Source organism: Hippocampus bargibanti, linkage group LG08 (genome assembly GCF_051943395.1).
Source record: "Hippocampus bargibanti isolate YZ-2025 linkage group LG08, ASM5194339v1, whole genome shotgun sequence".
NCBI classification, from domain to species: Eukaryota; Metazoa; Chordata; class Actinopteri; order Syngnathiformes; family Syngnathidae; genus Hippocampus; species Hippocampus bargibanti.
The window spans coordinates 10,496,821-10,511,943 of NC_142741.1; the positions used below are offsets into that span (position 1 = coordinate 10,496,821).

A 15,123-nucleotide genomic window follows, 5' to 3' on the forward strand; every position below is an offset into this window, starting at 1 on the left:
GTTGTGGGTGGTTACTTCATAGTAGCATCTCGTGGATGTGATGACTCTAACCAAATATTTACATAACCTTCCCTCCTGCTCAACTTCACGTAAGCAGTCTAATGAAACAAAAGTTTCTGCTTTTCTTTTGATGTTAGAGACATTTTGATGTGCTTGTGTAATCTCCACTTTGACAAAACAAGACTTCCACCGCCCCTCCCATTCTCCTCCCTCCACATTTCTGTGTCGTGTTTTTGGTATGCTCATGAAAAGACATGCAAAAAAAGGACAATAGGGCACCTGCTAGAATAATGAACCCTCAGAGTGAAATGCAGCTGCGACTGAGAGTCATACAGGAACACTGATGATGGTCCTGCTTTAAAGTGGTCAGAGATGATCCTTGGCCACATCTATAAGCCCCCCTCCCAACCTTCTGGAATTTCCTGTGACACACAAAACTATACACACTCACGCAAGGCACACACAAGGCATTCTAAGATTTATACAAAACTCCCCACAAAGTGCCACGCTCTCAGAAGAAGGGATTTTTTTTATTTTCCCTAGGTCCCCCATATCTTCTCATTGCAATTGGCCATGTGACCGCAATACTCATTTTGATTCGAAACAAAGATGATACAATTATGCAGACGGAAACAAACACGAAACTGTTTAGATACTGTTGCAGCATTTAGGTGCTGTGAGCACATGGGAAGATAGTGAGAAGAATTCCTTTCTCTTACAGATTGTTTATATATATGGTGTTCGTCCTCTTTGGAAAGAGATGACCATCTTCACTGGAGTGGGGGGTGGTGAAGATGACTTGCGCGTGAGTTTGATTAAAGTGAAGGAGAGTTGTGCAATGTCGTCTGCCTCACTCTCTCGTCCCAGCCCATCAGAATTCAGTGGCAAGACAGGGTCAAGACGACTGGGGATGGGTCGGGATGCAGTGGATGACCACAGTGTTCTACGTGTCTCACTGTGCCGTACTTGCGCTCCACAACGCTTTGCTGGGCCCACCTTCATGCCTGTTGAACCAGTCTAGTGGTTTCCTCTACGCAATCTGCTGGGTCCAGGCTTTACATGCGTAGGTAGACAAGCCCTACAATAACCTACTGTCTATGCTCACTTAGACAGGGAGACTCGTGGTGGCTGGGACGCCTAACCCCATCACAGATAAAACAGACCTGCCCACTGCCTAAATATATATATTCTGTCTGGGAAACAATTAAGGTCTCACTGTATATATATATATATATATATATATATATATATATATATATATATATATATATGCGTATATGGAACTGTCGCATATATGGAACTGTCGCGGGATGGAATTGAAGCTGATTTATGGGGGACAGGAGATGTGAGACAATCTCTTTTCGTCAATGGATGCTACAGCTGCGTGTTTGCTTTCAACATTTAGCTTGTAGTCGACGTGCACATTCCACCATGATGTCCCTGATCCACTGGTGAAGAGACGCTTTGATCCTCGCCTCTTTCATCTGGAACTGTTTTATGTAACAAAGAGGGTACAGAAAGTGCTTAAGAATGAATGTCTCTCTGTGTCTTTGTGTTGTCATGTTATTTGTTATTTAGTTTTTTTTTTGTTCTTTTGACTTCAAGACGGTGCCGCGAGAGTGGCTGCCTTTCCAGCAGCTCCTGTGTTTTGCTTTTCTACTTTCATTTCTTTCACAACTTTGCTGCTGTGAAATGTAAATTTCTCAGTACACTGGTGATATGAGTGGTGTGAGTGGTTGTTGGCTGTACGATATATATATAAGATGGCGCCTGAGTAGGCAGCCGTCAACAAGTGCTCTGATGAGCGTTGCTGTTTTTGTTGTTTTTGTCTTGTTATTGTGTTTTCTTTTGTCACTTTATGTTGTTGTGCGTCGTGTGGAACGGATACGGATTGTTTTTCAGCATTTTTGGCGACGACAATCATCAAGGAGAAGTCTGTGCTGAGCGGTTGCGCCTTTTGGCAGCATGAATATGCCAGTACTGTTTTTGAATAGGAGGAATGTCGGAGCCATTTGACTGTCATCGCTGGACAGCTTTGGGGCCATTGCGCCTGTAATGGGCAGCATCTTCACAGCCCCGCTTTGTTCAGCGGAAAGGTCGGTGCTGTTGGACAGTCTGCGGTTGGATGGATGCATGGCTTGAGGAGCCCGCGATAAGAAGAAAGGAGCGTCAGCGCAGAGCGCCGATGCGTATGTGGAACTGTCGCAGCTTAGAATTGAAGCGGATTTATGTGGGACAAGAGATGTGAGAAAATGTCTTTTCGTCAATGGATGCTACAGCTTCGTGTTTGCTTTCAACATTTAGGTTGTAGTAGACGTGCAAATTCCACCATGACGTCCCTGATCCACTGTTGAAATGTAGCCTTTGATCCTCTCCTCTTTCATCAAGAACTGCTTCATGTCATAACAAAGAGGGTAGAGCAAGTCCTGAAGAATTAATGACTCTGTGTCTTTGTGTTGTCATATTATTTGTTTTTTTCAAAGTCAAGTCAAAGTCAAAGTCAGCTTTCTTGTCAAATATGCTAATATGCATGACATACAGCACAGATGAAATTAATGTCCTCTCGGACCCGCATGCAAGGCACTTATAACGTGGCTAAAAAGACATACAATTGACAACAGACAATACATGTAATTTCTGAATGTAAAGTGAGGTAGTGTTCTCTGGAAAGTGAGGAAGTGACGTATATAAAGTGACATAATGTAGTAATGCAAAAACAAACAAGAAAGGGTTGAAGTGAGGTCGTGCAAATAAAAATGAGAAAGAACAAAAACAATAGAGTTCAGGATGATAGTGCAGCATGTAGCGTGTACTCAGAGTTCGGTGAGTGTGGCAGTGGGAAGAGGCAGGGCTGGGAGGGAGTTAAGTCTCCGGACTGCCTTGTGGCAGAAACTGTCCTTGAGCCTGCTGGTCTTGGCTCGGAGACTCTGCAGTCTCCTACCCGATGGCAGCAGACTGAAGAGGCTGTGGGAGGGTTGGGTGGGATCGCCAGCGATCCTGATGGCTCTGCGGGTGAGGCGGGTGTTGTAAATGTCCTGAAGGGGGGGAGAGAGACACCGATGATCTTCTCAGCTCTCCTCACGATGCGCTGCACAGTCTTACGGCAGGACACGGTGCAGGCGCCATACCACACGGGTTTACAGCTGGTCAGGATGCTCTCAATGGTACCGCGGTAGAAGGAGGTCATGATGGGGGTCGGGGCTCCAACTCTTTTGAGCTTGCGGAGGAAGTACAGGCGCTGGTGAGATCTCTTGGCCAGTGATGCCGTGTTGTGGCTCCAGGACAGGTCTTCGGACATGTGCACTCCCAGGAACTTGGTGCTGCTCACTCTCTCCACTGCAGCACCGTCGATTGTTAGTGGAGCATGCTGGGGGCGCACTCTCCTGAAGTCCACAACAATCTCCTTCATCTTCTCCACATTCAGAAGGAGATTGTTGTCCTTGCACCACGTGGCCAGGCGGCTGACATCGTCCCTGTAGGCTGTCTCCTCATCATTGTTGATGAGGCCCACCACAGTCGTGTCATCCGCAAACTTTATGAAGAGGTTGGAGCTGGGTGATGATGGTGAGCAGTCCAGTCGTGCGTGAGCAGAGTGAAGAGGAGGGGGCTCAGCACACTCCCCTGGGGGGCTCCTGTGTTCAGCGTGATGGTGCTGGAAGTGTTGTCTCCAACTCTGACTGCCTGTGGTCTCTCCGTCAGGAAGTCCAGCAGCCAGTTGCACAGGGAGGTGCTGATCACCAGTTTGCTCAGTTTGTCGGTGAGCTGTAGGGGGATGATTGTGTTGAATGCTGAGCTGAAGTCGATGAACAGCATTCTGACGTAGGAGTCTCTGGTCTCCAGGTGGGTGAGCGCTGTGTGGAGAGCAGTGGAGATGGCATGATCGGTCGAGCGGTTGGGCCGATATGCAAACTGTAAAGGGTCATGGTTGGGGGGGAGGGCAGCCTTGATGTGGTTCATAACTAGCCGCTCAAAGCACTTCATGAGGATGGGAGTGAGTGCGACCGGGCGGTAGTCGTTGTGGCAGGTGGGGGACGACTTCTTAGGGACCGGGATAATGGTGGTGGCTTTGAGGCACGTGGGCACAACAGCCTGGCTCAGAGAGGTGTTGAAGATGTCCGTGAAGACATCTGTGAGGTCCTCAGTGTAGTCTCTCAGAACACGGCCAGGAATGCCGTCAGGACCCGAGGCTTTTCGTGCGTTGGTCCCTCTGAGGGATCGCCTCACGCTGTCCTGGGACAGTGTCAGCACCTGTTCGCCGGGAGGTGGTGGGGTCTTCTGTGCTGGAGTGCTGTTGTCTGCCTCGAAGCGCGCGAAGAAGTCGTTCAGCAGAGTGGTGGAGTTCTTGCAGGTCTGTGGCGAGGGCTTGTAGTCTGTGATCGTCTGTATCCTACGCCACAGGTTCCTGGTGTCTCTGCTGTCCCTGAAGTGGTTGGCGATCCTCCTGGAGTGCTGTCTCTTGGCCATCCTGATGCCACGTGACAGGTTGGCCATGGCTGTCCTCGGGCTCAGCTCATCGCCAGCTTTGTAGGCAGCGTTCCGAGCCCTAAGGAGCCTGTGGACTTCACCCGTCTGCCATGGCTTCTGGTTGGCCCGGATGGTGACAGATCTGGTGACAGTCACGTCATCCATGCACTTCCTCATGTAGGAGGTAACAGAGTCTATGTACTCTTGGAGGTCTGTGGTGTTGTTGGTGGCCAATTGTCTGAACATGTTCCAGTCGGTGTTGGCGAAGCAGTCTTTGAGTGCCTCTGACGACCCATCAGGCCACACCCTTATCTGCTTCTTGACTGGTTTGACGACTTTTACAAGTGGCCTGTATGCGGGCATTAACATGATAGTGGAGTGGTCCGAAGCTCCTCAGTGGGGGAGGGGGTAGGCTTTGTAGGCTCCTTTGTGTGTGGTGAAAACATTGTCCAGAATGTTGTTACCTTTAGTTGGAAAGTTAATGTGTGAATGGAGTTGTGGAAACACGCTTTTCGGGTTGGCATGGTTGAAATCGCCAGCCAGGATTAGGGAAAGCATCTGGGTGGGCTGTTTGTTGCTCGCTGATGAGCTGGTAGAGTTCATTCAATGCCGCGCTCCTGTTAATTGAGCTTGAGGGGATGTAAACTGCTACCAGCAGTATGGCACTAAATTCCCTCGTCAGGTAGAATGGCCGACATTTTATGACCATAAGCTCCATCAGTGGTGAACAGTGTTTGCATATCACAACAGCGTTGCGGCACCAGGCATCACTGATGTAAACGCAGAGTCCCCGCCGTGAGTCCCCCCCCCCCGACGAGCGCTCTCTCTGCCCGGAAGCTAGTTAGTGGATGGCACTGTCCGGTATGCTGTCAGTCAGCCATGTTTCCACAAACACAAGGACACAACACTCACCCACGGTCTTGGAAGTTGAGCGGAGAAGTCTGATGTAGTCCATTTTATTGTCCAGCGAGCGCGCGTTAGCCAGCGTGATGGTAGGAATGGTCGGCCGGTGGGGGCTAGCCGCGAGCCTAGTGCGGATACCTCCATGCTTTCCCCTCTTCTGTTTCCTCATAGAGCGCTTGTGGCGCCTCCACTCTGGGTTGAGTGCAGGAGTGGGGGTCGGTGGAAGAGTGGGGGTCAATGGACGTGCCGACTCCCTGAGCAATCCATGCTTGCGTAGCACTTCTGCTTCAGCTGGTTTTGGTTTTAAAAATGAACTGCCGATGTCGATCAGAACCTCACGGGAGTAGGTACGCCTCGGGTGTAGCGAGGCAGACGGAGATGAACATTTACACGAGTGAGACAAACACAATAAACACGAAAAAAACAATTTGCCGGGAGAGAGAGGAGCCGCTGCGTGTGCATGCGCCGCCATCTTGGAAAAAAAAAAGATGGTGGTGCGTGAACACGCAGTGGGTCCCCTCTCCCGGCAAATTGGCGTTGTCATGTTTATTATGTTTGTTAAAGTCATTATAAGTGCCTTGCATGCTGGGTACGAGAGGACAGTAATTTCATCTGTGCTGTATGTCATGCATATTAGCATATTTGACAATAAAATATATATATATATATATATATATATATATATATATATATATATATATATATATATATATATATATATATATATATTGTGATATCATGAGAGGCTAGCTCTCAGCGGGACAGGACAAGGAGTGCAATGGGCGACAGGTTTGAATACAAACATGGGTTTTAATAAAGGGTTTCAGGGGGAATTCACAAGTAACAAAGGTTTGAATTGTGTCTCTTCCAATACTTAAATCAAGATAAAGTCCCTTCTAAGGTGAAACTGAAGACAGAGTTCTTTTCCATGTGGTTCTAGGTCTCACCCCTCTTGATGTCCTTCTCTGGTAGCCTAGCCACCTTTAGCAAGAGTCCAAATCCAGTGTTTGTCGTATGGTCGCAACTGGCGATGAGTTTCATGCAGCAATCAGCTTCACCACAGAGCACAGCAATCGAGTGTGTCTTCCCCGGCCTCCACACTCAGAGGCTCTCTGCCTGAAGAGCCTTGCCTGCCAATCAAGCCGTGATCAGCCGCAGGTGTGTGGTTTGAATTGCTGCCTTCCACCAGATGGGGCCAAGACTCTCTCTGGGTGGAGCCATCTTAGGGGGATGTATTTGCCCTCCAGGACACAGCCTCTCGTGACATCACAATATATATATATATATATATATATATATGTGTGTGTGTGTGTGTGTGTGTGTGTGTGTGTGTGTGTGTGTGTGTGTGTGTGTGTGTGTGTGTGTGTGTGTGTGTCATGGCACATTGATGTTATTCGGGCTGGAGAAATGTAGTCGGATGGTGACTAAGAGGGGCAAGGTAGTCCACACTGAAGGGGTCTCACTCCCTGAAGGAACAATAGCAGACATTGAAAACAGCTAAAAGTACCTTGGTATACCACAGGCCAATGGCAACCTCGAACTAGCAACAAGGAAAGCGGCTACAACCAAATACCTCCAGTGGGTGAGGCAAGTCCTCAGAAGCCTGCTCAATGGCAAGAACAAGACCCGGGCAATAAACAGCTATGCCCTGCCAGTGATCAGATACCCTGCAGGAATAATAAGGTGGCCATAGGAAGAGATTCAGACCACGGATGTTAAGACCCGAAAACTCCTCACCATGCATGGAGGGTTCCATCCCAAGTCCAGCACCCTGAGACTGTACACAAGCCGTAAGGAAGGAGGCCGGGGACTGTTGAGTATGAGAGCCACTGTCCAGGATGAAACATCCAAGCTCAATGAATACATCAAAGAAAAGGCTCCAACGGATGATGTACTCAGAGAATGTCTCAGACAATGGGGAACAGAGTATGAGGTGCTGGAAGAGGGACAATCATGGGAGGAAAAGCCCCTACGCGGGATGTACCACCGAACCATAACTGAAGTGGCTGATCTCAAGAAGTCCTATCAGTGGCTAGAGAGGGCTGGCCTAAAGGACAGCACAGAGGCACTCATCCTGGCTGCTCAAGAGCAGGCCCTGAACACCAGAGCCATAGAGTCGGGGATATACCACACCAGGCAAGACCCAAGGTGTAGGTTGTACAAAGAGGCACCTGAGACAATCCAACACGTAACTGCAGGGTGTAAGATGCTGGCAGGGAAAGCCTACATGGAGCGCCATAACCAGGTGGCTGGCATAGTCTACCGAAACATCTGTGTGGAGTATGGACTGGAAACCCCAAGGTCAAAATGGGAAACACCTCCAAATGTAGTAAAGAATGACCAAGCAAAGATCCTGTGGGACTTCCAGATACAGACTGACAAGATGGTAATGGCCAACCAACCAGATATCGTGGTCATAGATAAAGGGCAAAGGAAAGCCGTTGTCATGGATGTAGCGGTCCCGAGTGATGGAAACATCAGAAAGAAGGAACATGAGAAAATCGAGAAATACCAAGGGCTCAGAGAGGAGCTGGAGAGAGCCTGGAAGGTAAAGGTGACAGTCGTTCCTGTGGTGGTCGGAGCACTCGGGGCAGTGACCCCCAAACTCGACGAGTGTGTCAAAGACGCATGATAATGCGAAGGGGTGCGCTGCGTGGGCAGTGTGATAGGATGTGCTGATTGTTCAGGTGTATGTTGTGCTTGGCGCACACAAGTTTCATGTTACGTGTACTTGGTGAGCATGGTGTTATTTTTTCTAGTGTTCCCAATTTTTGATTCAGTAAATGATTTATTTATTTATGTATTTATTTATTTATTTGGTCATGTTTTTTTCTCCGTGTGGGTGATATTGACCACTGCTTACATACCAAAATGAATCTCTGTGATATACAACAGCCACAGACATGTGGAGTCCATGCAAAGCCATTCCCATTTAGCAGTGAGGCAAATTGGTTGAAAGATGCAACAAGTTGAAAGTTGATGAAAAAACATGTAGCAATGCGACCTTTGACCAAAGATGTTTAAAACCACTTGTCTGGGATATTGTCAGTAAGGTTTCTGTTACAACAAAAAACCACTATCCATGAAATTTTGAGGATTGCTGAAAAATATAGATAAAAAAAATGCCATACCCCATTTACTTATTTGACCTTTGACCACATCCACATTGGTAATCGTGTTACATGTTTAGCCTCTCACAGAAAAAAAATATATTCAATATTTTTAAGTTCTCGGTTGTGTTAACCAGTGGTTAATAAATTGTTTTTATTTTTTATTCCGGTCGTGCGAGCTAGCTTGTGGTTGTCACTGACAGTCATTTGCACAACAAATGAAAATTGGCAGTCTGACATTCTGAGTTCTGTTGCAATCCACTGACGATTGAATGTATGTCAAAACACAGGATCGTCTTTATTTGAAGGTAGCAGTAATCACTCATGACTAATTAAGCTTCCCTACTCGTGACGCGTGATGTCGTAATCTCACATGCTGCGTCTTTTCCGACCCGGCACAACTTTGAATTCAAACATAGTGACTAAATTAATATGTCCAAACTACGTTTGAATGAAACAGTGCGCACCAATTGCTTCACCAGTTTTGTGATATTTTCATATTTATAGAAAACTAAAGTAACATCAGAGATCTATGACAGTAAATCTCCAGCGTTTTGACTTCATCCCATGTAGTATGCACTGCAATGCTTCACTCACTGCCTGGAAGAGGCAATTCTCGTTTGCCACCGTAGACAAATGAGCTTTGTGTACTTTGTAGGAGTCAGTAGGTCAGTACGGTGGAAGGTGGGGTGAGGAGGTGAGGTCCTGGGGTTGACAGGGAGACATAGTTTTTGCCGGGTGGTGACAAGGTTTCAGTTGTTTCGCTAAATTGGGAAGGAACAACCCTGACATTATAACACGCAAGAGTCACAAAAATACACTTACATATCCCGCACTGCGGCACCGTGACCCTGCCACGTGCTTCACAGCGGCATTCATGAGAGTGAAAGTTAAATTGTGCTACAAATCTGATGAAAACATTTAGAGGCAGTGCTAATGGTTCAAAAACAACCTACCCCCCAACTCCCACACCACCCTTATTGGCCACGCGTGACCAGTCAAGTGTTGCTTTTGTTGTCAACCTGAATGTCTTTCAGCCTGTAGTAATCATCCAGCATGCACATGCTTCCCCAAACATGTATGAACTGACAATGAAGTGGACGCCAAATGTGGAAAACAACATTCTCTGTACATTGTATATGGCTGAAAACTCGTTAAAGAGAATTTGTATGTTGCAAGAGACGAGTCCCTGATTAACACGAGAAAAAAAAGAAATGCATGGATAAAATTGGAGCCATTAAGGATAATTGGATTAACGAAGGTTTTGGTCATTAGTGTTCACAAATATGCTTTCATGTTGCAAAGCCATTTCGCTCCCGCTGTAATCCGCCTGTGAGAGAGCTTGAAAAGACCTCAGTCCACGTTTCTTTAAAGGTCAAAATGTCACTTGGGGTTGTGGGGAGAAGTAAACAGGAGAGAAATAAGCCTCTTGTCTTCGGAGGCCCTGCACAATGAATCCTTCGAATAAGAAGGCCTTGACATGAGCTCTAAAAAGCTGAAACATGAGGTCATGCTTAAATTGTGAGGAATAGAAATCCTGTTGTGTTACTTCAATGAACTCGTTTGTTATCCAAGTAATCATATGAGCTGTAAAAAAAAAGTCCGATGGATCCATTTTTTAGGTTCAAGGAAATGAAAGACCAACATCTGGAATTGCATTGGCTTCATCTACTTGATTATTCTTATTCAATGAGGGAAAGACTCAGAGAGAAGCTGATCTGCGCATATTTGTATATCCCTCAAACACAAGCAATGGGATGCAGAGGAATGTTGATCCTCAGGCAAGGAATAGTCATAAATTCATTCGTGAGTGTGTACCAGGCTGGATTGGAAGAATGAAAGCTATTGCAGTAATAAACCAGTTGACCCTGTCAACTTGGCAGCTGTCATGACCTCAACCTGTGGCGGAATTAGATGAGGGAGGGCAGAAGAACAATATTTGTTCAAGCTGATACCTTGAGGTTGTGAATTTTGTCTGTGTGTGTGTGCAATACTTGTTTTGTGTCATGTTTATAATGCATGTGTGTATGAGTGTGTGTGGGGGGTGAATGACTTTGGGATTATAGACATGTTTATTTCAGTAATTTGGCATTGAAAGAATGTAAAATGATGAACCTGTTAATTGGCTGATTTGGAGAATCACACACCTGTTGTAGGTGTGTGAAATAAGCCACCGTCTCGGACGGTGGCTTATTTCCTGACAGGTCAGCTGAGGAGGTCTGGCTGCTACACACTAATTGCATCACATTTTTTAAATGCACACTTTTTTTTACTTCTAACAGGCCGCTTTTTTGGAGGGTTGGCGGTACTCATTTGTTTTCTCCCTTTTGATTATCCGTCGTTTCATTTGGTGAGTCATATATATCCATCAAGGTACACGTACTTAGTTGCCCTTATTCCCTTATGTGCTATTTGCTTTCTAGCCGATAGTTGTATTTTAAAGCATTTATCATTCCATTGGATCACAGGCTTGTTTGGAGGAAGCCAAAACAGTACACATAATCTTGATGTTGTTGGATGTTGCCAAAGACAGATGATGACACAAGAAAGTTAGCATTTTTTTTTCTAAACCTACCTTTTGAAAAAGAAATTTTGCAGGCACAGATCCACTGGCAGGAATTTGACCAAGACACAGCCAAGGCAACTGAATGACATACCATACATTAGATTGAAATGTCACTGCTGTCTGCACACTGCAAGCAAATTGGAATTGAGGAGGAATGTGAATCTGCGTGCTGACTGATAATATATTTGAAACTGAAACCCTTAATCATAGTTGTAATTACAGCTCTATCTAATGGGAGGTAATCTGTTCTGACAGACAGCAGCAAGTCATGTGTTGCAACCAGTATAGGCTCGGGACGAAGCGTGAAGCATGTGTTTTTCTCAAAGTTCCCAACTCCTTCAGCCACACCTTTTAAATTGGGCAATAAGACCAAAACATCTTTCCGAGGGCTGACAGGTTCAAGCTCCAGATGAACCCATTTTTGTGAGGTCCAAAATAAATAAATAAAATAAATCACAGAAAGTCCATTTTACAGTTCCAAAATATTTTAAGAAAACATTTTTTATTTATTTTACATAAACTGTACAGACATCATTTATTTGGCTAGATAATTCTGAAACAGCAACTAAAATAGTGTTGTATTAAATAGAAAACCGAAACCAAAAATATAAAACTAAAGATGAAAAGAGTTGTGTATCAACAAAGAGATTTGTTTATTGTACCCTGATACGAGTAGGCTTATGTGAATGATCAAAACAGTATTATACACTCAGTGACCACACCTTCCTGGTACAATAGCTAATATCATGGCCTCTTTGGTTCCATTATGTAAAATACCTCTGACACAAAATTAAGTTTCTTTACGTCCTATAAAAATATCATTTCAATGGCAGTTTTTGTTTCACTAATCCTGCAACTTTTCAGTGCAAACATCACAACAATCATTCACCTTCGAAAGGATGCAAAAGATTACATTTCAAGTATTGATTAAGAGTCAAGGACTGAAAGTGGGAAAGAGTGAGAAAGCAAACACAAGACACAAAGACATTTTCAGAGAAAGATCATTCAGTCTAAGAGGACATGTTGGAGTATGGGTACAGTTTACTATACATTGCATAGCTCATGTGGCACTTACTTAATGATATAAACGGACACTCGGTACCCCTCAGAAGGGAATTCTTTATACAAGTGCTAATCAGGGTGTGCATTTCAGTTTCTACAAGTGCTGCACTGCACGCTGGTGACCCACCAAAACTAGTGTCTCCGTATCCGAAAACATTAATGGGCAGAGGGAAGGAGTTCCGTCCCAGCGCACGAGTGAAGTGCACTTCTGAGATTTGTGTAGTCCGGGTCATCTCATGGTTACAGGCCTTGCAAACCCTCTTGATAAGCAGGACACTGAGGTTCAAGACCTGCAATTAACAGTGAAAATAACGACAGCAGCTCTGTGGAGGACTTTCTTTTGCCGCTGTAGTGCAGACGGAATAATCCTGTGAGGCATTAAGCGCTACTGGTCTAATTGCACCAGAAGACAGTCAGACTGTGTCTGCTGTGTCTGTCATCATTCTAGTGAAGTGCTTGTATTCTGAATCGTGTAAGATGATGAACTGTCAGGGTTTTAAAAAAAAGTCTGCCATGTGCTTAAAGTACTTAGGTACTTGGGGAGGGGTTGCAGAATTTGGGGACAACACCAATAATGTCATTACTATCCTTAAATGTTTCTTGTCTTCTTTCAGGTGGTGGTGCGAAGCCCACATACTCAATTTAAAATGGCAAAGTACAGCAAAAGTACCATTTGGTGATCTTCATTCCCTTCTCCCCCCAATGATTTCTAGTACCAGGTCAGACAGCAAGCATATCACTCAGTCCGATAAATACATACACACAAATGTGCAACCAAACGTCTGCACGTTTTGATCCCGGATTTATACTACAGCGTGTCTCGTCCAGTCATACAGTACCAATACATTTCTTGGATTGTATTTGTCTAGTGTAGAATGGGTCCCATTTGTACAAAAAAAGGCCTTGCTGGAAGTTCAAAGAGAATTGAGGGCCAATGTGGACTCAAGCACAGCCACACTCTTCCACAATCATGTTGGGCACATCTCTCTTGACGATGTTGTACTCATCGTCAAAGTAGAGCATCGACATAGTACTCAGTTTGGTTGGGATGCAGCAGGAGTTGACTGATCCTGGGCTAATTCCTCTCATGCGATACTGGTTTACGACTGCTGTGTGGAAGGATGAAGCCGATCCGAGCACGCCAGGCATGTAAGCTGGGCAACTGCCCTCACAGTAGTTGCCGTAATACCCTGCAGGTGCGATGATCCAGTCATTCCAGCCGATAAGACGGAAATCGATGTAAAACTGCTGCCGGCAGCATAGACCTCCGCTGGTGCCGTCACACTCCAGCCCACGTTTGCGGATCCGGTGCTTTCCGTCCGCTTGTCTTGCTCGGACTACTAGGAATGCTCGGTGGGAGGGGTCACCCGGGTCCACCAACACCGGATACACTCCCGCCGTCTCACATCCCTCACAGTGGACCTCCAGGTCCTGTCGACGGCTACCTTTGCCAAACACAGCCCGGACTGCCTCCAAGAAGGGGAAAGTGTGCCAACTGCTGCGTTTTAGCTCAATGCGCTTCTCGACCAGAGCCCAGTGTCCAGTGACCCCTTCATCATTTACTCCTGCCACTCCTTCGACGTTGCTCAAAGTTCCAGCTTCCTGGTATTGGATCTTTACTGTCACCTTCCTTCGGAGGCCTTTCTCAGGACTGGCTGGCGACACCCGAAAAAAGAGCCACAAGTTTGCTTGAGATACATACAGGTTTTGGTTGCCTTCATTGGAGATGAGGAAAAAAATACTGGACTTTGAGGACGTGTACTCATCTGCTGGGGCACACAGAAAAGAAAATCATTAGTACAAAGATGGAAAACACGGCCCTTTCAGTTACAAAAAAAAAAAAAAAAAAAAACAAAAAAAAACATTTTCATAGGTTTGGAAGTCAGGTAGACATTGTGGTTTAAACTTTAAAACTTTGCAAACTCCAATGTGAGCACATCCCAATATATATAGACATACTATATCTACAATAATGAATATATAGGTACCGTAAGCATCATAGTCAGTACATTTGGCGACTCTTGTGAACAGATTCTAGGATCTAGCTACTCGACACAATGTTGTCGCTGGAAATGTACATATTTCAAAATCTTTTTTTATTTTTTTGTTGGCTGGAAAGTGTTCAAAGCGAATGGGATGCTAAATTCTAACCATTAGCATGACATACATTTTGAATGTTTTTTCCAAATGGTGTAGGACTGGACATTTGTACTTGATCAGAACCTTAATGTCTGGCTTCTGATTTTTGTTGTTGTGGTTCAAGAGTTTTATTTTAGTTGGTTTTGGGAGTCATTGAAAGCAGGTTAATACACCTGAAACTGACAGGAAATCCAAGTCCATTACCTTTGAGCTATATTTTGATAAATTTTGATTTTAAAAAACTGAGTTCTGTGACTTTTGAGTGTATATTTAACAATGTCATTCACCAACCGATCACGTAGCAACATGAGAAAAGGATCAAACCCAATAGTGTCGGGTATGGAGTCGGTCGGGGTGTAAAACATATTACACATTTTGCAGTAGTTGTGCAAATGCACTGTATTTTCTGGTGTATAATGCTACCCTCGTCAAAAGATGATTTCTTTGCTGAAGGCTTTACCGAAATTATGTAATTTGTGTTGACCCAATTAAAGTGGATACAGATGACTCCACGCTTATTGGTTACATTATGTTGCTTTAAAAAAAGTGTAGGTATGTTTTATGTAAAATATGTGTATATTCACATTTTATGCAATAATAGCCAATACACATAATTTACTCATTAATGAAATAAATAATTACATTCCCGCTAAAACTAATGTGTATATTATTATTTTATAGAATAACAGCCAATATGTATAATTTAGTCCTGGAAAAAATATATATATAAATGAATTAATACTTTCCTTCGAAAGCTAATCAGGGAAATCTTAGATCAGACATGTCAAACTCGGGCTCGCGGGCTAATTTCAGGCCGTACTACAATTATATTTCGCCAGTGAGATGATATTGATGATATTTACAATTACATCTGGCCCG

General features: G+C 44.9%; 1 protein-coding gene across 3 annotated transcripts in view; it reads right to left on the bottom strand.

Annotated features, from left to right (window-relative positions):
* Positions 1 to 15,123, bottom strand: part of inhbb (inhibin subunit beta B) — a 103,282-nt gene that overhangs the window by 41,204 nt on the left and 46,955 nt on the right. The window contains exon 2 of one of the 3 annotated variants that reach the window (XM_089001916.1): positions 11,517 to 13,874. The exons of 1 other annotated variant lie outside the window; for it this stretch is intronic. In XM_089001916.1, the coding sequence (XP_088858042.1) occupies positions 13,048 to 13,874 (827 nt within the window). In that variant the 3' untranslated portion in view covers positions 11,517 to 13,047. Of the gene's footprint in view, positions 1 to 11,516; positions 13,875 to 15,123 lie in introns of those variants that run through there. One more of the 3 variants, XM_089001917.1, reaches the window with a different exon arrangement.